Source organism: Phalacrocorax aristotelis, chromosome 2 (genome assembly GCF_949628215.1).
Source record: "Phalacrocorax aristotelis chromosome 2, bGulAri2.1, whole genome shotgun sequence".
NCBI lineage: Eukaryota > Metazoa > Chordata > Aves > Suliformes > Phalacrocoracidae > Phalacrocorax > Phalacrocorax aristotelis.
In genome coordinates this window covers 9,678,284-9,705,680 of record NC_134277.1, presented here as the reverse complement: position 1 = coordinate 9,705,680, position 27,397 = coordinate 9,678,284, and the positions used below count along the sequence as shown (strand labels likewise).

The 27,397-nt window shown below is 40.2% G+C and overlaps 1 protein-coding gene across 10 annotated transcripts in view; it reads right to left on the bottom strand.

Annotated features, from left to right (window-relative positions):
• Nucleotides 1-27,397, bottom strand: part of RBM33 (RNA binding motif protein 33) — a 105,507-nt gene that overhangs the window by 8,017 nt on the left and 70,093 nt on the right. For 3 of the 10 annotated variants that reach the window (XM_075082355.1, XM_075082357.1, XM_075082359.1), the window contains exons 15-17: nucleotides 25,204-25,851; nucleotides 11,713-11,922; nucleotides 10,061-10,249 (exon numbers count right to left, since the gene is read on the bottom strand). In XM_075082355.1, the coding sequence (XP_074938456.1) occupies nucleotides 10,061-10,249; nucleotides 11,713-11,922; nucleotides 25,204-25,851 (1,047 nt within the window). Of the gene's footprint in view, nucleotides 1-10,060; nucleotides 10,250-11,712; nucleotides 11,923-20,532; nucleotides 21,073-25,203; nucleotides 25,852-27,397 lie in introns of those variants that run through there. The other 7 variants (XM_075082363.1, XM_075082364.1, XM_075082365.1 and 4 more) reach the window with 3 other exon arrangements.

The following is a 27,397-nucleotide window of genomic DNA, read 5'->3' as shown; positions in this document are numbered from 1 at the left end:
GTCCCTTCCAACCCTCACCATTCTGTGATTCTGTGATCTGTATAGTCTTTTCAAACAAATCCTGATCTATCGTGTCTTGCAAGAACGAATATTGTTCATTCTGCTAACGAAGATCTCTTGAAAATTCATGTTCTGATTTTGGGACACCACCTACTCACTTGCATTACTACTTAAACCCCGAGTTTTATGCTTAACAACATTGACTGTCAGGCACAGAACAAGGAGGTATGATTTTGTCAGAGTGTGTGGGTCCTGAGCTGCTGCTATTCCACCCTCAACAGATGGGTTACTGGCTGGGCATACAAACTAGCGTTCCGCATCAGTGGAAAACTGAAGTAAAATGACTGCATACTCATCCTACTGGATCACCTCTATCTCTTTGAATTCAGTGCAATATGCAGATTCTGCATTTAGGTGATGTTAACAGCTATGATCTGAAGAAAATAATTTTTTGTGTGTAGGCTGTGGAATCTTATTAGCTCAAAATGTTGTTCAAGACATTATCTTAAAGACTTACTTCACCAGCTTCTGCTTTTGTTGATTCCAAATAAGTGTGCTGGGAAAATACATACAAAATTAATTAATTTAGCATATCTTAATCATTTTACCTTGCTAGTTTAACACTTACATTTTTCACCTTTTTTGAATAATTTGGCTGCCATTTTGTTCAGTGATAACATTCAGTATTTCTAGCATCCAAAACATTCCCAGATAGTTTGAGTGCTCGCACAAGGTGATCTTGAAATAACCTCCTAGAAAGCTATTATTTTTAATCACACTCTTTCACCAATCAGACTATCCACTGTATTAGCCAGCTTACTTGTAAAGAATGCTCTAATAAGCTTCCAAAATTATTGGTACCACTGTCTAATGTATTTCCTTGATGTAAAAACCCATACATGTGCAAGCATTCATCTTTCATTTTTAAAGTAAAACTTGAAGTATTGCATTAGCTATCATAGAGCTTGCACAAAAACAGATGCTCACCTGTGATGTTTTCAGTATTATTTTTGTTTCCGCACAATATATCTAACTTGTATTTCCAACACAATACTGTACATCATGAGAGATTTAAACTTCTGTAATTTCTTTTCATACTGCCTAACTACTTCTGGAGAAGATGTTATAACAAGTTGAACAGAAGTTCCACTGAACAAAAGCTGCTTTTGCATGATTCTCTATGTAACTAAATCAACTAATCTAGTATTTGTACATGATCTATTGACCTTGTTTACTTTTGAAGTTAATGACAAATATTTGAAATTACCACATGTTCATGAACAAGGAGTTTTCTAGTTCATATCTAAAGTAATGAACAGAAACTACATGATTTTAAAGGAAGTAGTTAAGCCTTATTTTTGGACTATAGACCTCAATGGCTGCTAAAACTTCCATCTGAAGCATGAAATTAAGGATGTCGCTCCTACAAATCACCATACGAGAAGCTCTGAAGCAAGAGTTAACTGTAACAGCAAGAAGCTGGAAAGATCACTGCCAAAGTAAGGCGAAGAAAAAAACACAGATCTGAGAGGGAAAAGAAAAGTCCTCAGTGTGTGACAACCAGTAGGAAGCACAATTTTTAATCCGGAAGAAAATACTTCTGCTTGGCAATGTTTAATATGGGCAAGATTTAGAAAATTCTGGTTTGCTCGGAAAAGGTTTTGTCCGTCATTTGAACCAACAAAGCCAAATGGACCTACAGCAAGTCTCTGCAAAATTATCAGTCCTTCGTGAGAAGTGCTAGCCCTCCTGCAACACATTTCCAAAAATACCACAAGGATTGCTATAGGGGACTGTGCCAGTGACCTCTTGCAGGCTCAGGTCCCTAACAGCAAGTGCTACGGCTGATAACCAAGTGCCACAACACTAATGTCTTGCATAGTATTGATGGTAAGTTGTTTTTTTTCTTCCAAAATCTAGATGTCTTCTGGTTTAATGTCCTACTACATGCATAACTATGTTACTTTGAGACAGACATGTTCAAATCTCTATTAAATATTACTTTCCATAATGTTCAGATAGAGTGAGCACCACAGATGAATGGCATTTTGTGGCGGGTTGACCCTGGCTGGATGCCAGGTGCCCACCAAAGCCACTCTATCACTCCCCTCCTCAGCTGGATGGGAGAAAAAATATAATAAAAAGCTTATAGGTTGAGATAAGGACAGGGAGAGATCACTCACCAGTTGCCATCAGGGGCAAAACCGACTCGACTCGGGGAAATTTACTTATTACCAATCAAGTCAGATCAGGACAATGAGAAATAAACCCAAATCCTAAAAAACACCTTCCTGCCACGCCTCCCTTCTTCCCAGGCTCAGCTTTACTCTTAAATTCTCTACCTCCTCCCACCCAGCGGCACAGACGGACAGGGAATGGGGGTTGCGGTCAGTTCATCACATGTTGTCTCTGCCAATCCTTCCTCCTCACTCTCCCCCCCTGCTCCAGACAGTCTTCCATCAACTTCTCCAACATCAATCCTTTCCATAGGCTGCAGTCCTTCAGAAACAGACTGCTCCAGCGTGGGTCCCCCACGGGGTCACAAGCCCTGACAGCAAACCTGCTCCAGCGTAGGCTCCTCTCTCCCTGGGGCCACAGGTCCTGCCTGGAGCCTGCTCCAGCGCGGGCTTCCCATGGGCTCACAGCCTCCTTTGGGCATCCACCTGCTCTGGCGTGGGGTCCCGCACGGGCTGCAGGGGAACCTCTGCTCCACCGCTAACCCCCATGGGCTGCAGGGGAATCTCTGCCTGGAGCATCCTCCCCTCCTTCTTCACTGACCTTGGGGTCTGCAGGGTTGTTCCTCTCACATATTCTCACTCCTCTATCCGGCTACTGTTGTGCAGGTGTTTTTTCTCCCCTTCTTAAATACATCATCCCAGAGGCGCTACCGCTGTCACTGATGGGCTCGGCCTTGGCCAGTGGTGGGTCCGTCTCGAAGCCAGCTCACGTTGGCTCTATCAGACATGGGGGAAGCTTCTAGCAGCTTACGACAGAAGCCTCCCCTGTAAGCCCCCCACTACCTAAACCTTGCCATGCAAACCCAATCCACACTTCTGAAAAGGTAATTCAGTGTGTTGGCTTTAGACCTGAGGTAGTATCACAAAGAAGCTAAGAGCATCAGACAGCTCTTCGTATAGTACTAATGACAGCTATTCTCTTACTTTCGAAGAACACATAATACTAAAGTAATCCTTAGGCTTATGATTTCCATCACAGGGATGAAAATATGAGTCTGTCTTTCCCAAAGTATCATGCCTTATTAGGCATTTGATCTGAATTTAGTATTATTCCTTATCCTACTGATTTTGAAAGGCCAGTCAGGGAGGCAGGGAACAACCAGCCATGCAGCACTGCATCTGGAGGCAGGCTGGTTCTATCAAGCATCACTTGACTTCCCATTTAATGGTGGGACACTCATGTTTCCTCCACAGGACACTTCCCTGTTGCCACACTATGCTCCACTAGAATCTCCTTCTATCATAAATTCCGAAACTGAAATATCACAATCCTCCCAGATGTCACAGCTCTGAGCAAACAACTTCATTCACATCTTCTCTTTAAGTTGACCTAGTCAGATGTTCACCAGAGGATGAAAACCCCTTCCCAGATCCACCCAGGTGTAAAGGATTGACAATACACACAGTAACTTCCAGGGTTATTTCAAATTACTTTATGGATTTGGGCACACAGATCTACCATACGGCACTTCCCAAGACCAGCCTGAGATCAGAGATCTTCTGGGCATGTTCCTATTTGACACTGGAGAACAGAGATTAAACTTTGACATATTCCCAGCATTAAAAACAAACAAAAAAATGGTTTAGACTGAGGAGAAATATTTTATATGGAAAGGACTTAGGCAATATAGAGCTCATATTGATCTTGATTATCTCCTTTTTCTGCTTCCTTAGGCACTGTCGTGAGAAGATGCAGGTCTTGTGTTGAATGGAAAATGCAACAAAACCAGTATTTCATGGTCATTCATGCTTTCGATTGAGCACTTGACTACAAACTATTTTAAAACATATTACTTAACTCAACAACTTAAAAAATCAGCAGCTCTGGCTTTTTCTGCAGCTGAACTCTTACCAGGGACTAAAGCATACGTATCACGAAAAGACCGCTCCCTCTGCAGATCCACACTCCACTCAAATTTCTCCCTTACAGACGCTCTGTGATTAAATCTACAATTTTACAATATCAGTGAAAATAATATTGAAATAACCTGTATGATAATAACAGCACAATGATCTCTAGTTAAGCTTCACTGCAAAACAAAGAGCCTTGAGACAGGTGGCATGACATCCATGCGTAGTAAGTAAGAGATCTCTTGCAGAAAGCAAACACCTTTGACACCAAAACTCTCAGAGGTTACGCAGAAAGGAAGAAGTTTAGGTTGGATGTTAGGAAAAACTTCTTCACCGAAGGGGCTGTCAGGCATTGGAACAGGCTGCCCAGGGAGGTGGTTGAGTCTCCATCCCTGGAGGTATTTAAAGGAAGGGTAGACGTGGTGCTTGAGGATATGGTTTAGTGGTAGACTTGGCAGTGATCGGTTAGCGGTTGGACTCAATGATCTTAAGGGTCTTTTCCAACCTTAAAGATTCTATGATTCTATGATAAGTTAAAAGGCAGATAACTGAGCACTGGGAAATGGAAACCAAGCAGGCAAGAGTGAGACTAGAGCAAGCACTCATTTCAGTTATAGAAGACACATGGGAAACAAGTTTCCTCCTTCACTTAATTTCTTTCTCTGAAGTAAATGGATTACATAGTAGACTGTACATTCAGTTCATTGGTGAGTTTGGGACTAGGAGTGGCAGTCTACACGAAGCTACTATAAAAGGTTCTACGCAAAAATACAGTGTAAACTTTCCTAACCAACATCATCTCCAGTGTGTGACCCAACCTGCTCTGCAACAAGCCGAACAGCAGCATGGCAGGCACTTTCTAAAAAGAAAGATCGGATTCTATCTATTCTTCCCTCCCATCAATAAATGCTGACAGATTTTTATTATCGTCACAGTCTCCTGATACCTGAAGCATCTTTCCTGAGAGCAACACTTCCTAGCCATTACCAACAGGCACAGAGGCTAGGACAGAATGTGTTTTTTCATCCTCAGCTGTTGCAACTGATTTCTCCCACCTTCTGTCCCTCGTTGCTGCTTCTCTGCCACCTTTGACTTCCTACTATCTGCCTTTAGAAGTGCTCAGCTTTCCAGCTCCATGTGCAAGACGAGATGAGAAGAAAAGATCATCTATCTTTGAGACAAGTGCCTCTAGATCCCATGCTGCTTTACAGCAGGGCTGAACTGGACAGGCTCATTATGGACCTGCTCATGTCTTTTCCCAGACCCAAGGACAGAGCAGGACTGCCGCACTCGATGGAGCTGGCAGAAACTCTTGGCTGAAAATGTTTCTACAGTTAGGAATACCACACAGGTCATCACAGCAGCCCTGTGCACCTCGTGTGCTGCGTCACGTGAAGAACTGCCCTGCTGGTCTTGGAGGAGCACTCATGTTCTGGGCATGCTCATCATTTCCACTGATAAGCCTTTAAATTAAAAATAAATTTTTCTGTTTTGATTACAGCGTCAGTGCAGGTAGGTGCCTTTACCCTAACTGAACACTAGGTAGCACTGTTACTCTAAGAAAGTGAAGAGAAGCACATCAACATGGCAATTGTTTTTCCCTTCTGAGATCAGAAAAGAAAGGACTGCGTTATCAGAGTAAAATATCAATTTGTAAAACTACTAGTCAAAATACACCCATGATCGCAGCATTCTCATCACCTCCGATACACAACAGTGGAGTTTTTAGAGATTTTCTTTTACCCCCTTTTTTTTTTCACCTTCAGAATTTATGATCTTAAATCTTCACAAAGCAATACTGAGATTTTTGCACTGATGTTTTATGTTTGCAACCGTTTGATGGAAGAAAATATTATTAAAGATGATGATGGAACACTTCCAAAGAATAATCATTCAGTAGCCAAGTTATCTGGAGATCAAGAAAATGATCCCCTCTACCTACCACCACTTAAAAAAAAAATAGTAACGAGCAATAGCTAGCTGAATGCAAGCCTCTTTAGACAGTATAAACATTAAACTTGGATACAAGAACAACAAAAAAATGTGCTGGGTTTTTAATGATCTTTGCAACTTGTTAGTAATCTACTTTAGCAAGTGTTTCTGGATGGATGCGTCCTAAATGTCACTGCTCCAGCAGTCTCCAGGAGGCTCTATTTTGATGGTGTGCTCAGAAATCTCCTGTACTTCCAATGCTCTGGAATGCATAAGTTTATTTTAGTATGTAAATATTTTTGATTCAGCACTCAGATTTTACTGTAGGTACATTATTTGTATCTGAAAGCTTATCCTCTCTCCAGAAAGAGTCTGACAGCAAACCATATACTGAAAGGAAGTACTCTTCCTGCTAATTTAACCGTATTTGGGTGGTAAAATGCATCTATGACTAAGGGGTTGTTCCTGGAGCCCCGAAGATTTTCTTCTATTCAGTCTCTTGAGAATCTTGATGGTATTTTTTTCTCCTACATTAATAAAAGTGCAGCTTTAATGAAGGAAGGGTGAGAATTAAAGAGTCTTCAGAGATGAGGCAATAGAGGGTATTTCGAAGCTCATATGTGGGAAAAGATAATTTTCTCGGTTTCTAGGATATGGAAGGGAAAAATGCTGAATTTCCAACTTCAACTGTAAAAGTCTCCTTCATCTTCTCTTACACATGCACAGCTATTCCCCCAAACCCTGATTCACAGAACCACCACCTCAATGCAAGCTGACGGCAAAGCTACCATCACTGAACATCATAAATTGGGGTAAGTTTTCTACTTCCCAAGGTTTATGCAAGGTACTTGCACCGCAGTAATGATACTGACATGAGAAAGCTAAAAATAAAAATACAACCCTTTTGTACCCAGAAAAAAAAAGTAATCTCTTCCTCCCCATTCACCCCATGGATAAATTATAGACTGTTTCCATAAATACATTAAAACTTTTTGTTATGCCAGTGAAGATCCTGTTCCTGAGTTAATGCATACAGGATGTGTGCACTGCAACAAAATCAGGAGCCAAACTATATATTTGAAAATAGGAGCTGGTGCAGGATCAGTTGCTCCACAGATGCACCAATACGGAAGGTGCAGATTAAGCAGAGTTCCTGTACCAGGTGGGACAAGTGCTCACGATCTATATTCTTGCTGCCAAAGAGCAGAGAGATCATTGGGAAGTATCTCTCTCCCTCCTCTGGGAGCTATGCCCCAGTGCGGCCATTCCCACGTTCGTGTCTTGACTGCATCACAAACTGACACACAAGAGGCAACGTTCAGATTTATTGGCTGCGTTTGCACGTCACTTTGAAGCAAGATGCTTGCTTACCATTACAGCCATATGTCCTACAGCTTGGGAATTTTACTTTAAACCAGGGATTTGGGTGTTAGATAATCGGCATGGTTAGATAATGTGTCATTTCAAGACACCATCCAGGCAGGAGAACTCCTTAAGTTCCGATTCAGATTTGAAATTTCTTTTGTAATTGCAAAAAATAGGCATGAGTGACACACAGATCCTTCCCCCACCCCCCAGACAAATAAAATTCAAGAAACCAAGGTCTCAGATTTCAGCTCATTAGGGAAAGTTTTGCTGAATATAGTCAACAGCTAAAGACAGGATATTCTATACCATAAAGACAGAGTCAGCTACAACTGACTCACCTTTCCCTCTTCTCACTGCCTCTTGAACTCCATCTGAACCAGCTGAAAACCTGGGCACCTTGCTTCATTTCCAAAAAAACAGCTAGAATGTCTCACCTTGCTGTTTTCTCACAATAGCCATCTCCGCAAATCCCTGCTATTTCAGTTCATCAAGCTGTAATGCTTCATCTTAGAAGATGAGAGCTTGGCACTACCCGAGATCTCTGCTCTGGTCATGGCTGTGACCTGTCCTTGCCTCTCACATGCTGTCCTCATGCATGAAACCTCCAAATCCTGGCAAGGAACCCCTCCATTCACTACTCTGCTCTCTTCAGTGGCTCGCTTCTGCACTCCTCATGGCAAGTCACTTCTATGAAATGCACTTTCAAGGAAGAATGAGGAAATAACCAAGTAGAGTATCCCTTCAGTATCAAGCCTCTTGACCATTTCCAGTTCCTGAGGATTCTGTACAGCGCTAAGCACAAACACTACTAAAAACAGTAATTTACAGTCACAAGAAAATCCACTCTTGCACTCTGGGATATCGATCTCTTTCAAAATCCAGCACCACCTGTACAGATGTGATTACTGTGATGAAGGAGAACTCAGATTTTTCAAACATTTTTAGTTCCTGTCTCACAAGTCACTTAAAACACTGATGCCTCTTCCTCACTTCATGTGTTAACACTTCTGTGGTACATCATGCTACCATGAAAGAAAAACAAACCAAAAAGACCTAAATATTTCACATGATGGTCCCAGTCCCATATTCTTCCCATGAAAGGATCACCTCTCCCCTGTATATCTCACTATCCACATTCGTGAAACATCACTCTCAAACAAGTCAGGAAACTTCTAGCCTTCTACAAGTCAGACTTGAATTCAAGTGCAGAATCAGCACAAGAGCCTTCTGCACCTTTAGCCAAATTCAAACATCTCTTTCAAGTACTACTTCTAGATCTCTGATAAAGTAAAAATAGATGATGATTTAGAAACCAGAGTTTCCAAAGGTACAGCTGCTGCTGCTGCAGGAATGCAGGTTCTGTAGGACACAGGGATGTATCAAATCCCACTGGAAAATTAGTTATCACTTTTTTCCTACAAGCACACACTTCTAAATTGGTCTGTGACACTGAACTGGGAGACCAAAGTCTGGAGTCTGTTATGAAACAGCAAGTACTGAAGAAATTTTTTAGCACATTCTCAATAACTTCTCTCAATCGTGAGTACTTCCTAACAGGGTTTCTAATAATCTCCTTCCAATATTCTCATGCAAGATTTAGCAAGTAAACACTGAATAAATATGCTTTGGAACCATATGAATAATTTCCTAGAGTACTACAGACATGAAGGGATGAAGTATTTTGTGAGAGTATTTTTGCTTTCACAAACAAATTAAACCTCTCTGAATTGACGACGTAAATAATGCAGCATTATTCCATTTACTAAATTGGGAAGAAGTGAGGCAGAGTGTACATCTTTAGATCAGTGTGTTTTGCAACAGAGAGATGATCCCACTCATAAAGAAGTCTCAAAGAATAGCTCTGATTCATGCATTCCATTTGTCTGAAAATGTTGATCCTGCCAAAGGGAGCACCCAAAACTGGAAAAAAAATAAAGGAAAAAAATTCTCCTCATCTCTGTTTCATTATTCATTGACTGATATTTTCAAATGTACTAGCTCCTAAGCCCTCCAGTGCTTTGAAAACCTCCTGTTTTCCTGAAGTCAGTTTAACTGATATATCAGTTCCAGGAGGCAGTTTATGAACAGAAGCTTCACAGTGTGACTGTGTTATAACCTTGCTCATAGGCCCCTCCTGAAGAGAACCTTCTAAAAAAACAAAGGATAAAGAAAATCCTTCAAAGGAGACCATGTTTTCATCTGAAAAAGTAGATGGTGCTACACAGTAAAAATCTCCACTGGGTAGTGGTCATTAAGTGCTCCTACCCCCGGACTGCAATGACAGGAATCGGTAAATGTTAATGCAAGCCAACAACAACAACAAGGACAGCAACCAAAAATATACTCGCTTTGATCTGATCGCTTGGTTTTAACAACCTCACGAATGGACATGCTGGTATCACTTAAGAAAATAACATAAGGTACAAGCACTCCAAAATGAAGGAGACTCTTTTGCAGCAGGAATGTGATGGTTAGCAAAATCCTGCCGTACCTCCCGTGTCGCAATACCGTCACGTGCTTGTCTTTGCTACCAGGTGTAGAGTGTGCGGGTGGGGGTGCCTTCAAACATAAATTACCAATAAACACACATTGTATTTAGTGTCAGGGAATTAATTGAGCTTTCCGGAATGAAAGCCTTTTGGCACAAAAATGATAAACCGAGGTTGACCTACCTGAATGGGTCCCACTGACATCAGCAGGTTTTTCAGTTGGACATCAGTAGTTGATGAAGAAAGCCCTTCAACTGACACGATACAGGGCTGAGGTTTGCACTCCACCACTCGCAGGTTCTGTTTATTTGGCATCAAGCGTCCTCGGCCCATCTGGCCTGCTACTCCTCTGCCTCTCCCGTGCATAATGACCTGCCAACAACAAAAGTAACAGTATTTTGATTTACTTACCTAGTGCTTCTGCTCACTGCATTTGACAGATGATACAAAAGTTGGCGATTTACTTAAAGACTTGATTAAAGTACGCACTGATTTAAAACAGCTCATGGCTGTTTGCCGATTTGAAAGGCCACTTATTAACATATTCACCCACTGCTTACACAAACTTGTTTTAGAAGCATAGCAAGTTATATAGGTTATATAAAGGTTTTATATATTTATATATAATTTTTTTCTTTTTTTCGCATTGAGGCTAAAAGCCCCAGCATTAGCAGAGATCAACCAGGCAATGGAGGGTGTCAGACCAAAATATGTAACTTAGTTTTCAACACTGCTCACATTAGCAGCATGTGTTCACCTCCCATATTTTGAGTCTGGCCAAAAAAAATGACGAGTGAACCCTCTCCCTTTTTTCTTCTTAAACCATGGGTAAATTTAATGTACCCACAAGACCAGCAAACTGCTTCAAGCGCCCCCAGTCTCTATTGCTACCAACTCTTGGGCTGTTATCAGGATGGAGTACTCGCATATGGCAAACAACTACAAAACAATTTTTTTTCAAAGTTCCTTTCTCCCAAATCCAGTAGGATCTGGCACCACAGTATCCTCTGGAGCAGGAAATGTGCGTATTTAATTCTTGTAAATTAAAGGTTGAACAGTTGGAGAAAGGGAAAACAACAACAAAATCGGGTAACGAACATTAAACAGAGTTAACACTTAACATTGAGTTAACGCTCAACATGGTCTCTCGATTCCTACTTAGGAAGCCTATGGAGGGTAACAACTTTTCACACCCCTTCACATCAGCAAGGAAACTTTATCCTTACATGAAGCAGGAAGATTATGGCCAACAGTTCAAAACCAAGACATAACATAAAGCCAAAATACCAGCTATTTTCAGGGGGCATGAGAGTTTGCAAATGCAGAGAAGGCAAACGCCAGTGCCACCCAAATCCTCTGCCTGCCTCCTCCCAGTGTGCGATCAGTGCGAAAATCCATTTATGAGATCAACTATTTTGAACGACACCAACTTTGAGGATCGACTGAAGAGTATCCTGAAACAGTCACTGTGTGCTCCTACATATGCAGGAAACAGCCAGAATATAAGCTTAAGCACAACTTCAGAACAACTCTTGGTTTCAAAGCCAGAAAGCACGTTGGATACCATCTCCTACGGCAGCTATCTTGGGACAAACGCATTTCCCGCAGGGAGTACTGTGCTGGCCAGAAAGTCAGCAGATGAAACAACCTGCAGGCATCTCCAGTCTGTGCTGGGTACAAAGAGGCCTCTCTAGATTAAAAGCTTTATATGCAACTATGCATCTCCTGGGTCATGCAGCCCTGCGCTAGCAATTGACAAACAGAATGCTAGTTATTAATAGAGCAACACAGCTAGACAGTGAAACTCCTAGCAGCAATATGCATCTAAAAATCACCTTTTTGGGTTGATGAATTCCCTGGATGTTTTTGACTCCTTGAGGAGCTGGTGAATGGATCTGTGCCTGCTGCTGCTGTTGGTGCTGCTGCTGTTGCATTCCCTTTGTCAATGTGACCTTCCGCACTGGCTGCTGTTTCGGCTCCGGGGGTTGTTGAGGCCGCTGGGGCTGGCCCTCTGGGTGAAAAAAGCCAGCATCCTCTCCCCCCTGCTGAAATCAACAACACAACAGGCGGCTCAATGTCCAGGCACTGCAAAACCTCAACCTGAGCAGCCTCCTGCCACATCCAGCTCGCTCAGTGCGCAGAGAACGCCCATCCGTTTGCCTGCTAAGGCAAACCAGCAGGCGTGTGCACGGGCTCAGCCTGGAAATTGTGCTTCAGCCCAAAATAAATCCACGATATCTGAAGAACAGTTTACTTTGTTCAGACTTTATTATAATTACAATGTTCAATAATGTCTTTTCATGTACAAAGAAGCAAGGTGTTTTCACTTCTCTTTCCAAATCATTCTTCCTTCCAGGGTTACATGGGAACTATGGTGTGTGTTATTTTTATTTATTTATTTTTTCTTCAGAAGAAGGAGCAAACAACTGTGAAGGCTGGAAGGACCAGGAAAAATACTCTGCTCATCTTTACAGCTCCAATCTCTCCTTAGCTAAAAAACTGGTATTTATTTTGAAGCGCACACTTATCCCGCCAACTTCTATACCAGCCGCCTTTTGAGCAATCTCCTTCCTCAAACACTGTCTATGCTTGGAACAGTTCTTCCTCAGGGTTTTTTGTTTGTTTGTTTGCTTTATAAAGCTCTTATTACAGATTTTTATAATCACAAGCACAACAAAACACCACCTCAGTGCCCCTCTCATCCAGTGTAGCTCTTTCTACTACATCTCTCAGTAAGTCAAGCACAGTAAAAGCATAAGCTGAAAGCACCAAGAGAGAAATGATTCCCTTCCACTGCTCTACCGAAACAGTTCAGTTTTTTTTCTACAGATAGGTGATTCTTGAATTTGTGCCCTGCTGTCCAGATCAGATCAACCACTGAAAAACACCCCATGGAGCAAGAGACAGCAGAGCCCGACAAAAGATCAGGTACGTTTGCATCTATAAAGCTTACCGTATTATTGCATGGTTTCAACAGCAGTATCTATGCCTTGACTGGACTCTAACTTTAGAACACAAATACTAGTGGACATTAGACAGAGCCTTCCCCCTGCAGGTATAAGTCCCTAACCAACCTCAGGTAACCCTGCAAAATCTCTCAGGTAGAAGGCATGTCTAAAGGGGAAAAAAAAAGCTTATGAAGCATCTTTATTTACATGGGTTTCCCCCTCCCTTAAAATATTCACAAATCAAAGCTCCTTTTGCATCTGTAACATGTCACGAACCAGAGGGATTCTTCCTAACGGACAAGTTTCTTGCAGATAAGGAGACAAAATACAAGGCTGCAGAAGGAATAGGCTTATGGTGTAAGAGTGAGATTATCTTGATTGAGAATATAAATTATTACCTCTCTACCAGCATTAAACACACACCTACTGAGGACTGGTTACTAAGCCTTTTTGCTACCATTTGCAGATAAATAGTCCGGTACAGGTGATCTGTAGAATAGTCTCATGTTTGCAAGTTCACCAGTCCACAATTCACACCCCTAAATCAAGTCCTCTGGATTACCAAGTATATGCAGGCAACAACTTCTCAAGAACTCAACTACGTAAATCCCAGACAAATCAGCTTCATCACCCCCTTGCACCATCTACACTTCAAAAGCACAATCTACCATAGCGAAAATCTTGAAGCTCTTCCCACTTAAGGGCTTTCGTCCAGTGTCCAAAGTGAGAAAGCAACAGAAAACTGCATCTAGTTTTTCCACTTCTAATCACATAGGGTTTTTTTTCCCTGCTAAACTGAACGGCTCCATGGCTTCGTAGAAAACTTTGTATATAAACCTTTGAGCAGTACCTAGTGAGAAATTATAAAGCTTTCCCTTCACAGTCTCTCTCATCAAGTAGTGCTCAAAAATGTAAAAGCGACAGCTTTCCTCTCCTGAAAAACCCAAATGTATGCACGCAACCAAAACCTTACCAGGAAACCAGCATTAAATCCTCCTTATATCAGTATTAGTTCCAATATCAGCATCACCATAAGCCCTATTCCCTGATCAGATAATTTATTTTATTCAATCCTACAGCAGCTGGAAGATGATGAAACTAAAAGGAACAAAAAAATTTAGGAGTAATTTAAACACAATAGTTGGGAGTTAAAATCTAATCTCTGCTAACTGCCTACTGTGAAAAACAACCACAAATATTTGCAAGCATTTATTTCCAAACCAAAAAGCCATCCCAGCACATAGGAAGAACATCTGAGAGTGACGCCCTCAGGTACAAAACACATCGAACATGCTCATTACTGAAACTCCAAAAGCAAACAATCATTTCCTATAAAAGGCCAGGATGGCCAACAACCACCCAATATTTAGCTACCAAGCCCAATTATCACCAAATAAAAGTGTATAAACTAAACACACAACTATAACAGAGTCAAAGGCATAAGCACACAACATTGGTTCACGCTGATGAAAAATTTGACAGGGTTTGTTCCCTGCTGGGGTCTCAAATGCCACCTTTGGTCCTCACTGCTAGCATGACGCTCCTGCAAAAGTCTGAAGAGGTAGAAACATCTCCAGTCTTTTTAATGAATTAAAACTTTTCAGAAATAAGAAAACCTATACAAAACAATAAGGAAACTCTACAGGGTAAGAAAAGGGGATGGAGCAAGGTCTGCTTGTTCCTGCAACAAGAAGGAAGAAAGGGCAACTGGATCAGACCCTTTCTTTATACTACTGCTCTGAACATCTGCTGCTTTTGGAGATGACTTGAAGAGGGGAAGCAGAGATGAACCTGCAGCACCACTTCTCAAGAGGTCCACAAGGGAGTGACTTGGTGCTCAAGGACTAACAGTGCTCCCTGCAAGTCAGCAATACATTGTTTCCCATTGAGCGCAGCCCTGGCTTCAACTGACGACAAGATTTGGTGGTTTTCTTAAGAAAATTAAAATCAAACGTGACTCCTAGGTCCCTATGTGCCTAACAAGCACAATGACAGCCTCAGACAACATCTTTCAGCACCAATTCTTTTTTTCGCTGGTTAAAGACACATCAGAGCAAAACCAAGCACTGTCTGAGCCAAAATGAGCAACCTATGTAGTATTTACTGGCAAATTAGAGTCACCACCAACATCATCCTTTAAACTTCTATACAAGACAATTAGTGGCTTCTTCAGGTGTGCCAGTGAAGGACTAAGTCAAGCAAAACACCGACAAAGACCTTTTAACATCTGGACTGGAAGCTATAAAACCTCAGAACATTACTTATAGGTCACACGCTCATATGAGAGCATTCTGGAGGAAAAGATGTATGATTGTAAAGATGACTGTACATACGCTGACTCCTGACTTTCACTCAGACGGTATACGATCAGCTGTCACCCAAAAGGTAAATCAAAGCACGCAGCAAAGTTACAGGCAAGCAAATAATTGAACGGAAGCTGTATTGCAGAAGCTACCCAAAATGACGTCTAAATCATAGAAGCAAAAGTACTAGCATCTCTTCTACTTCAAATGTCTCTGTTCTAGCTCACTTGAAATCAACTTTTGCCCTTCCTAAAGACAATTTCTGTATTGCCAGTTTTTCATTCGCTTAAACCACTGCCCTCCCCAAATTTAAACATGTAGCAACAGAATGAGGCATTAAAATTTTAAGTCTTCTCTTGTCAAGATACATTTTTATCTGATTTTTTTTTCCTGGGAGGTACAGAGCAACACTAAATTTTTCAGAGATGCATCTATTCATCATCACAGCCTGCCTTATACAATTTGATGCAAAGTGCTGAAACCAGCTAGAATGCTTCTCAGTCCACCAGAGACTTGAGATTGATTGATACAAGCTGATTTTATACTGCAAATTTCTTCTAAAGTCCTCTGCAGAAAGATTTCTATTCTTTGTCTGCAAACCAATAAAGGAAGAATGTTTTCCTGTTACTTCCTACTGCTAAATTTCTATATCACAAATCATTCTGACCTTCAAGCTCTGAATTTCCAAGTTCTGCCTTCCTAACATATGGCCAGGAAAGAGTTCTCTTGAATGAAACTTCTCCATTATTTGGTTCATTCTGGAGTAATAAAAATGCCTTTTTTTTAAGTGGCAGGAGTTCTGTTCAGGGGAAAGGATAAAAACTATCTTTCAAATTTCAAGCACTGCAAGACTGTTAGCAGTGCCAAAACAAGTTAATTTCAAAACCTGTGTGTAATTAAACAAAACTCAAAAGATAGAGGCAGAGGATTTGGTCTACATGGTGAATGGTTTTCAAAATTCTACTGTGGAGGAGTCGGCACTTTTTGATCCAAAACTGGACTAACAAAAAAAGAGACATGACACCATTCAATGGCCATGAATTTTAAAACCAATTCCCTGATACTTATCAAGGCTGTTTTTCAATAGTGAGACTCTCACTATAGACACATAAATATATAGTCAGTATTGTGTTTTGAGAAACATAAAAACCGTTGTCAAATGAGATCACAAATTCTAAAAGCAGAATTTTATGAGGGACTCCTTGGATTTAGCAAGCTGAAGCTCTCTATCATAATCATTATGACAGTTTGACAATGAAGTTTATTTGCCACCAACATTAGCAGGACAAATTTATTTATAACAAATGCTTTAAAATGTACTGATAAAAATGCCTATTGATACTGTCAGAGCTGCTTGCAATTTGACAGATCAAATCTTATTTTCATTCCTAAACCCCATGAAGGAATGGTATCACCAACTTGCATTCTGTAGTGAGCAAATTGATTAATCCCCCTCTATAGAAATCTCAACTCTTGATTACACCTATCAGACGTTAAGCAGCATTATTCTAGAGTGACAACACTTGACAAATTCCCAAACCATTTTTCTCAGCCTTTGTGGCCCTGCTAGCTTGTATTAACCCTGATGAAAAATTAATTTTCCTTATCTTCTGCTAAACCCCAAAATCCAAATCCGCCAAACTGGCAACTCTTTCTGTAAAGGTATTATGAAAACCTCTAAAAGATTAATTGCATGTCTTCAGGTGACATTAAATTAATTTCTGTACTCGTGACAGACATTTGATACTCCGTACTGAGAGGACAGATAACATTGTCAGGATACACAGAAGGACAGTGGTGCAGTGTCCCAGGGCAGCCTCTTATGAATTCTCCTTTCGATAAGGCCATACTTCACTGTCATTGGCACTGTTAGTGATCTTGCAGCCCATAGACCTCACTGCACAGGTTTCTATTAACTACGACAATGCTGCGTCTATCCATGTAATCTTTATAAAGCTAATTCAAAAATCACCCAACAGTAAAGGGATGCACATGCTGGATAAAGCACTTAAAGGAAATAAACTCTGGTTGATTTGTGTAAAAAAAACACAGAGAAGCGAAGTGTTTTCGTGTTTTCTTAGATGCACTATAACTCAAATTCTTTGTAGCATGATGAAGGCTTAAATCTTGCAGAGAAATCTCAATCCAAAAACATCTTGTAATTGATTTCCTTTAGGAAAGGAGAACCCCCTCATCTGTTACCAGTTTAAGTCAGTTTTTCCAGTAGTTAAAAGAGGGAAAACCCATCCTTTAGGTTATTAAATTGATCTTGACTTCAAGGACAAGAAAAATTACTCTTCATCAGCTATATAGGTTTTCATATGTAAACTTGTATTTTACTGATACTGCGATTGACTCTAGTAAAAAAAGAGAGACATCTACACAGACAACTGTGATCCCCATGTAACAACAAGGGAAAAAAAACAGTAAAACAAAAACTACATAGAGCAAGAAAGACTATCACCTAGTATATGTATTTTCTCACTACAGTTATCAGAAATGTATATTAAAGGCAAACCCCTAGTAACTAGCTCTTTCTCTTTGACTGGTACTCCAAACACTTTCTCTTTGATATGGCCAGGTGGCAGACGGGACCTGGGAATGGGAAGCTTATCGCTTGACAAATATCCCACAACCAAGTGACATGACCAAGCACTCTTTCTGAACAGTTGAAGACCTGTTTTCAGTCTGTCAAATGCCAAAGAGAAACACCTGGAGACTTTTTTAAAAGGCTTTCTAAGACCTTTAAAAGTCTTCTTTTAAATTCAAGAATAGCATTACATAAACTCCTGCTTTCCAACCAGGCTAGAATACTCTATGAATAGACAACTTACCATTAACAACTGGTTTAAGACATACTAATGGTCCAATTTCAAATCAGAGTACACACAGAAATAAGCAACATGAGACTACAGAAGTGGCAGAACAACCAAAGCACTCCTCATTCACACCAGAAAAAAGACACTTCCGGTGCTGGCCAGTGAATTATGGGTTATTCTTCCCCAGCTTAAAACCTCTGCATGGGGCAAACTTACCTCAAAGAAGAGCACCCAGACTAAGCAATAAATAAATAAAGAAAATGCAGAAACAGTTCCCTTCCTGTCATAAAAAGACACTGCTAAGCTGCTCCAGCAAGCCATAATGTGATGACTATCTTCTCTTCTGTGCCTAATGGGGTATGAAAAGTCACAACAGCAAGAAGAAAATGTGTTGTAAAAAAAAAAAGCAGCTAATTCTATTTAATCCTGTGTACTAACAGAATTCTTACCTTCAGTATCTCCTCATCTGCCTGAGAGGAGAACTAAAGCAGGGAGAAGGCCTGGCCAAAGAGATGTTGGAGAATCCTAGCCATACCTATGCTACACTGAAGTTTCACCAGGAGTGACAGAAACACAGCTGATCAGACGTTGAATCACAACTACATGTTTTTCTAGTACAACCACCCACCAGATCATTATGGAAAAAATACAACCTTGCGTCAAAGCTACAGCAAAACCAACCTTCTGTACTGGCTATTTATAATCCTCTCAGACATACCTTCATTTTTACATTGCTGTCTGCAAAATACATAACATAGATGTCAATAAACATGTTTTTTGAGCAGTTTCATGGGTCTCTCTTCAGTTGCCAGTCTCCAGGATAATTTTTTGTACAGAGAATTTCAGTGAAGACTGGACATACAGAGAAATAACCAAGAGAAAAGACTTGTCTTGGAAAATATCAGCAATCTATAACTTCTGATGCCCCAAGCTCCTGAAGGAACGTTTCTCAGCCAGACATCAGCCTTAGCATGAGAAAGCCAGTACTGAATATCTGGAACCAATACAAATGGAGCTTCCCCTCTTGTGTCATATCTAGTTCTTCTAGTTCATGTTCCTTGAAGCTTAAAACTAGCGGCAAGTTGAATCCCTCTGGGGTGTTGCCCTAAGCTCCTTGTACAGCCTTGACATGGACAACCCACATTAAGTGGTCGGGGGTGGGGGTGGGGGGGTGGGTAAAGAGTCAGGATTTTCCCAAATCAGAGCCACACCTCAGTACTAAAGGTCTATTCCAAGTGGGCAAACCTGAAATACCATTTAACAAAGGATTTGTGACTTCTCAAAATATTAAATTTAAATCTGCATGTTTCCCTCCCAAGTTTAGAGATTGCGATCAACTAATTTTCATTTGAAAACTACCTTTTTCTCTTCGTAATGTACTTTAACAGTGTTACAGCTGCCTTTAGTCATCTCCCATCAGGAAACTGGGCTATTAGACACTCTAACACCAACATTGTACCAATATGAATTTTGCACTAACACTTACAATGGCAGAAAATCTCTCCTTTGAGACTTAACAAGAGCGACAAGCAATACCAGATGCGCCTTGCTTTCAGGGCGTTCTGGAGGAAGCAGCGCTCTTCAACATACAATTTAAAAGTCTCCTGAGGAAAAGGAGAAACCTGTTCTGCAGTCTACAATTGGAAATACTTTATTGCATTTTAGTTCCAAGTTATCCACAGCAAAGTTAAATTTAATTTAGGTAGATATGTCTTCCCCCTTTCAAGGATTTTATTGCAAACCTATAAAAAGTACTGTGTCTGGTTTGGATGTCACCGTAAGTCCTTCTAGTTACTAAGTGTGACCACACATGCCCTTGTATTTCATTTTCTTTGTAACCAAATATGCCCCAAAGAGTACAGCCCAGCCCAGCCCACCTCACTACCCCCAAGCCATAACATATTCTGTCTCTACAGGGACCATCCTCACTGGAGGTCCGGGAGGACAGGGTTTATTGCTCATTTTCAGATGTTCCATGAGAATACTATACCTTTTTCATAACCAGAATACCACAGGGCTCCCTGACTTCCTCTTTTTTTTTTTGTCTGTTGTTTTGGGGTGGGGTTTTTTGGGTACGTTTTTTTATTTTATTTCATTTGGTTGTGGGTTTTTTTGTTTTTTTTTTTTTTTGTTGTGGGGTTTGTTTTTTGTTGAGACGGAAGAAAGACATTCATGTCCATTTGTGGGATACTTCTTGAGTGAAATCTTGCAGGTTGTGGCAGGCAGAGTCCTTTTCAACTGCATTTCCATTAGCACTACTTCAAAGGTCTTGCCCATTTTGATACTCTCTAAATGACAAGCGTGGTATCCGGGCATTCAGATACTATGGTTTCTGCAGCTCCTTCAGCCCACTCCTGATAGAATACAGATATCGCTCAGACCTCCTTCAAATACTGTGATAGAAATAAACTGCAATGCCATTCTGCCTCTTAAGAAGTAATAGTATGGTATGCAGCGAGAGTTCCTGTGTGGTTTCTCGCAGCTGGTAGCACTGCAGAGCTGGGCTCCCTCAAGAACTTGTCATGTAAATGCCAAAAAATCTTAGTGTTTGTAATTCCTGACATATTTAGATGAAAGGCACTATAGAGCTTTCAAGTCAAATATTTTAATTAAACTTGAACATATACACGCAAGTAGAAACAAGTACAAACATTAAGCAAAGTTGGTTGATAAAGTTACATTATCAAACACGAATCATCTCAATCAGTATCTTTTTCCATATTTAGAACTCCATAGTCATCTCTTACACTTCTCAGTTACTCTAAATATGAATAAAGTTGTCTATCTTCCATTCCAATTCTTTTTTTCTTTTTACAATCCAAGGACATTCTTTGTGACAGGCTTTTCAAACAAAAAGAAATTGCCAAATCTTTCTTCTTTTCAGATGAAGCATCATCTCAGGTTTTCGGGAATTTTGATCACTAATAAGATATTGCTTCTAATCCAAACAGGGAACACTGAGATTCTTAGGTATTTTTTTAATGTATCTATTTACGAAAAAAGCTCATTGTGCAGCTTTCCACAGAGACAGAGATTGGTGTGTTCTCGGTGCAGCATAAGAACCAGCATTTTCAGGCCTTTGGGACAGGCACACATCTCTTTGAGCATGGCAGGCCATTTTCTGGCTAGAGAGAAATCACCCAACAACAATATAAGATGACTGAACAATACAGAGATTAAGATATTACCATTTCCCAGAGAAGCTCCAACTAAATGAAAAAACATGTTCAGCACATTTCATATGATCTTAAGATATTTATGGCTGTAGCTGGCACAAACCTGTTTTTCCAGGACCAAAGACACTTCTAATATATTGGCTTAAGGCATTCAGTTGCACTTGGTACTGGCACTATTTACCACAGATTCGTTACTGAGAGCCCAAATGAGATTGCCACAAACCACCAAGGTGTTAGAAAATATGCCCCGTCAACAAGGAGTGAAGACTATGAGTGCTCAGAAACAGTTAGGACATATTTTTAAAGAGAGATACAGCCATGAAGAGATATATAAATTCCTTCCTATGTCTCCTGAAGTATAATGCAATTTGTCACAGATTCAAAATTGCAGCATGAAAATGCGGTTTGGTCACCAAGAGAATTCTAAGTGTCCTAAACGTACAGGTTAGACACTGGAATAGATTGCCAAAGAAATCTCCAATCTTGAAATCTCAGAAAAAGGTTTATTCCCTCTTTAAGACAGAATAAATTATTTGTATGGTCCTTTCACCCCTTTTATATAATTTTATGATCACGTTCTTAAGTGATTTATTAGGGTGTTTCATCCCAACAAACAACATTCTACAACCTCACTGAGTCTATTCTTACTTGTATCTTTAGGATTGACTTCAGGCTCCTCACCAAGCCAGCAATTTTCATATTTTCTTAGTAAAATATACTAGTTAAAATACTCAGCAAATATGCTGAACTCCTGTATATGGAAAGGATGGCTCTGGAGGCATCCCACACAAACCATAGAGCAGTCCAGATCCATCAAAAGACCTTTGGGCCTCCATGGAAAAAAAAAAAAAAAAACAACCACCAAACACAAACCTCAAAATTGATCTGCTAAACACTAAGCACTGCCTCATTTTTCAGGAATGTAACATCTAAAGGAGTAATTAAAATTGAAAACTATTCACTGCACTACCATTCCTGCATAAATTACAGGAGTATGAGAAAGGGATGGGAATATCAGTATTGGGGGGGGAAGGGAATTTGTTTTAAAAAGCATCAAAATCTGATGACGATATCTAACATATGCCACCTTGATATGCAGACTTAGTCTGACATACGGGAAATGCTGCATCATTTTCTACTTCCCTTTTCTTTCAGTATAAAAAGCCATAAATTAAGGCATCTTATGTATCAGACAAAGTGTAAAAATTAAAATATTTCTCGGAACTTGATCAGTAATTCCATAAAAATACTTAAAAAGCAAAAGCCTCCCAAGACAGAATATTGTGGAAACAGACGAAAGGCCATTTTACCTTCTGAAGTAACAAGAGATACTCCTACCTGGAGGTCAGAGATCCTCAGTGGTACTGCAGTGCCCAGCAACACAGAAACACATAGTTAGAAGCTTAGACTGGGAAAGATATTGCCCTCAAGAGAAGAAACCATTCTCTTCTGACAGTTTTTGTACACCATAAATCTCACCAGTAGACCAAGAACATGTCCTTAAGTGCTAAAAGAACACCACCAGGAACACACCACCATTTAATCCTGTTCTATGGATGGTCCTACTAAATCTAGAACAATCCTTGCTACCAGCTCCTGTTGTAGGTCAATTTGCTTTAGATAGAGTTAGTATGGGTCTGGCCTCAAACAGTTTCCTCAGCTGACAGCTCTACTGTCGTGCTGCACCATGGCTGGCAGGCGGAAAGAGAAGAGACTTTCCAAGTCTTTACCAACAGGCATCAAAAGAGCTTCAAAAAGGAACGTGCATTGTGTCTAATCGCAACCCATCTCACTGGTACATGGGTATTCAAAACACCTCTGCACAAAAGAGCTCTAGCAAGAAAAAAGGGTACATGTGATTAGACTGAGAAAAACGGCAGGGCTGCTTAACTGCAGGATCAAGTCAGAGCATGTAGATAAGAGATACCAGCCATCCCTTCAGCCAATGGCAGGGAGTTAGAGGAAGCACAATTACATGCTAAGGAGAATGGCTAGGAAAAATGAGATTTGGCTGTTGCTTTATATTTAGGCTTAAGGCAAAAGTTGTGACAATGAATAAAGCACGTGGCAGAACTAAACACTAGAAATGGAAACTAAATGTGATTTGTGATCTTTATAGTATTTCAGTCCAAGCAGCTTTTAATTCTTCTTTAAAATCCTGTCAAAATAGACAAGATTGGCTCCCCTGCTGCTCAATTTTTTCTTTTTCCTTGTGTGGTCAAAGAAACAGTGTCATAGATTCAGCTTGTCACCAACTGATTAAAAGTTAATCAACTATCTTGATCAGTGTTAAACAGCCAATTACAGCGCTTACTTTTGTTCTTCCACAGGCATAAAGAAAACTTAAAATTACCATGACAATATGAAAAAAGTAGCGAAGGGTACATGTAAAGAACCTGTTTTACCTTGCTAAAACCTTGGTATCTGAAAGTTATGGACAGAGCAAATCTGCTTCTGTATACAATCAAAGAGGGGTTACACGTGCATTTAATGAAGCTAATTGCTCTTGCTTACCACGAGACTATCTGGAATAAATCATTTATGATTTTCTGAAATACAGCATTATGATGAAAAACTATTTCATTGTGAATGCTGGTTTGGGCACTGATAACCATTTGTTTTGAAGAGCTGTATACAGTGGCGACCGGCATTGTTTTGTTTCACCACATAATAGAGAGTTGTGCATGATTGCTTTATTCAATTATTCATGAACAACAAACCTGCCATACCTCTTGCAGACCACTGGGATTCCTGCAGACATATTTATAAATAAATATTTTTAGCCCAACAGAAGCAATTTCTTCCAGCCTCTTGTACTTTATTCTCTGTACTTAAGTTACCATGTCTGAGGAATTAGACATCCTCCAAATCAGGTTGTTGTCAGCTCTATTTAGTCAATAACATTCTTTATGTTAATATTGTGAAAGACCACATGGTCACTATGCAATTCACAATTTTAAATGTATTTAAGTTTTATGAGCTGTAGAAAGAACATTTATAAAAAGTAGTTAAGACTTTGGCATTTCAACTTCCTCTCCATTCCTACAGAGTAAAGCCAGCCCCCAAGGCCTTGTTCAGCCCCTGTTAACACACTGTTCACTTCATTATAGATTACAGCAGTTCTGCAAGTTTCCCTAATTAACATTCTGAATAATTTAAGAAGCATTCTTCCTAAAAAGCACCTCCAATGTACCACAGTATTAAACCACATGACATCCTTCTTTCCTCCTCAGCATAAACCTGAGGACAGATTTCACACTGACACCACCATCTTGCTACATCCCTTCATCTCAGTTTCTTCAGAGCCCTAATAAATTAACTTGTCTTTTCATTAAGACAGAAGAAATGTGGTCGAGATACTTTCTAACCAAAGCCCCAGATCTTAAATATGCACACTGCCATCAAGACCAGCATTGTGAGTCCTCCACAACACTGGTGCTCAAGGGACACACTGCAGATAATAGACCCCTCATCAAAAGATAAGGAAATCTCATTTAGATGCAGCAGTGAAATGGCAACGTTTTAAACCCAGCCTCTAACAGAAAACATCCCCCTCCAACGTACTGCTTAAATTAGTTTCACAACACACTTCCGAAGAAAATAAAAACAATCTTCCCTTGAGTACCGAAACCACACTAACACCAGCACTTGCACACAACTAAATTAGGTGGCTTCAACTACTGAATAAGCAGGGCCTAGCTTTTTAACTGCACCTTAAAGACAGCCATCCAAATCCTTTCCTCTGACCAATTATCAGAACTACCAACTGTAAGCAGAAGGAGCTCGGCTAAGGAACCTTTCAGGCACAAGTTGCAACGAACTTAAAAGAAAGGAGTATTATTTCAATGTGATTTCAGTGATAACTGTCTGACAGTAAAGCATGACAGCAAACATTGATTTCTGAATAACTGCTAATAACTCACAGTTCTGAAAATATAAAATATGGATTATTAGGTCTGCTAAATCTGCTACTGCCCTCATCCGCTTAGGCCCATTTTTTATTTTGGGATTACACGGAATGAAACACACAAAAACAAACCGTGACGAGACACACACACGAGATGAGCCTTGGAAACTTACCCCTCCTGACAACTTAATCACCCTGACTTTGCTGCCGACATGGGGCCCATCTCCACTACCACTGTTTGTCCGCTGCATGACAGTCCTTTTCACGCCAGGTTTCAGTTCCTGGGGCCTTGCTTGTGCTGAAGCTACTCGAGCAGTCTGTGTCACGGGCAGCGATGCTGCAGCAGGTTTTGTCTGTAACACTTTCTGCGGCGCCTGAGGCTGACTCGGAGGTACTGTCCTTGTCTGCCTCAGCTGCTTCACCGGCTTCAACTGCTGTCCTTGATACTGCATATTTGCGCCGACCTGTGGGAAATCTGTGGGTTTGGGTTGGATATTTGGAACTACCATATCTTGCTTTTTAACAAGGAGTCTGTTTTTCACATTTTGCCTGGTCTGTAAGCCAGAGTGGGGTATGTAAGGGCTGCCATTGGTGGGGAACTCGGAGGAGTCGTCCTCCTGCTGCATGTAGGACTGCTGCGTAGAAGGTTGCTGCTGCTGCTGCTGCTGCTGCTGCGCAAGTCTTTCCAGCAATTCTCTCTTTCTAGCACCAGCCTGCTGCTGCCGTCTCAGCTCCTTTTGTTTCAGAATTTCTTCTCTTAGACGCTTCTGCTCTTCTATCTTCAAACGATACAATCTAGTTTCTTCATCTTCATCTGGATACTACAAAGGAAAATACAAATTAATTTATAAAATTCTCAACAAATGCCCAGTTTGGTCAAAACAACATTAAATTGTTGTTTCAGATGTTTTAAAGCTATAACTCTCCAAAGAGCTTTTTAAATTATCTCTGATACCAAACTAAGGCTATTAGTTGAGTATATCTGCTGCTAAGGTTTATTTGCTATTCATTACAGACAAACAGCTCAAATCAGGTTTAGAACTTCCTGGATAGAGAGGGTGGGAGGGTGGGGAAAGAAGAGCTTTAATACCAGTTGAGAAATCTTATCAGAATACTTAAAAAAGTTTTACAAATTGGAACTCATTTAGAAGTTTCTAAAACCAATTAAACTATTAATATAATTCAAGATATCAAAATATGTTTCAAATGGAAAGTAACAATACGGAGGCAACCCACTGTCACACAGGTTTTATCTTGCTCTTTTCTGACAAAGTAACAAAAGGTAGGGTGGTAAATGACCTGAAAGGCCCTGATTAGAACTATTGATTTTTCTCACAGAATTTTCAGCCTGATCTCAAACTCATTTGTCACACAATAATTGGTTATAATGAACAGCACAAGTCAATCTCTCTGACCTTGAACTCGTGCACTCTCTTCAGAATCAAAATGTTGCCAAATGCAGTGTTGGAATATTAATGGTATATAGAGAATGCCTTTAATATTCCAGCCCTGGGCCCTTCTGAAAGTACTACACACCATCAAATAACCTTTCTAAAGATTCTTCAACTTTGGCACAGCGGGTTGTTATGAAAAGCTGTACGAAATGGGCAAAAGTCGAGGAAATGAAGATTCCCAATATCCTAAAAAAGAAATCAAATTACTCTTGTGATACAAACACATGCATTTCTCAAAATTACAAAGCATACTTTTTTCATGTATTTTTTATTTTCAACTGTTTGAAATATTAAGTTAGAGACTTGTAGAGACTGCTTACAGATAGTAAGGAGCACAGCATTCTAACTCAAGATATATTAATGACCCCTAACGAAAACAGGCTCTCAAAGTAACAATATTTTGCATTTCGGTGAATTACAGCATAAAGAATGCAAAAATATTTCTCAAATACTGGGAATCCACGATGAAGTTATTTGCCTTGTAGTAATTGGGTACAAGCTCTTGCCAACACAAATGCCATTTTAAGACCCAAATGTGCAACATTTTTGTTTTTAACTAATTCAAGTGCTTTTATCCCTGGTACCCTGGTACATCCCAGGATCCTCCCTAAGCAAAGGGGGAAAAAAAAAAAGAGCAGAACAGATCCAACCATACAGTTGGTTCACAGATATAAAAGCCCACTAGAGTTGTATTCGTACTCGTAGAATCCAGATGTACAAACCTTGAACACTTGTTTCCTTCAGATATAACTGCTTCTTCCCTGAGCACCTACTGATAGGGATTATTCCCACAGTGACTAAGAAATAGCTGCACGTCTCACACTAGAAGTCCAGCCTAGTCAATGGCTAAAATAAAACTTACGAAACTGGATTTTTGAATTATTTATATTTTTTTTAGTATGGGCTGTAGTTC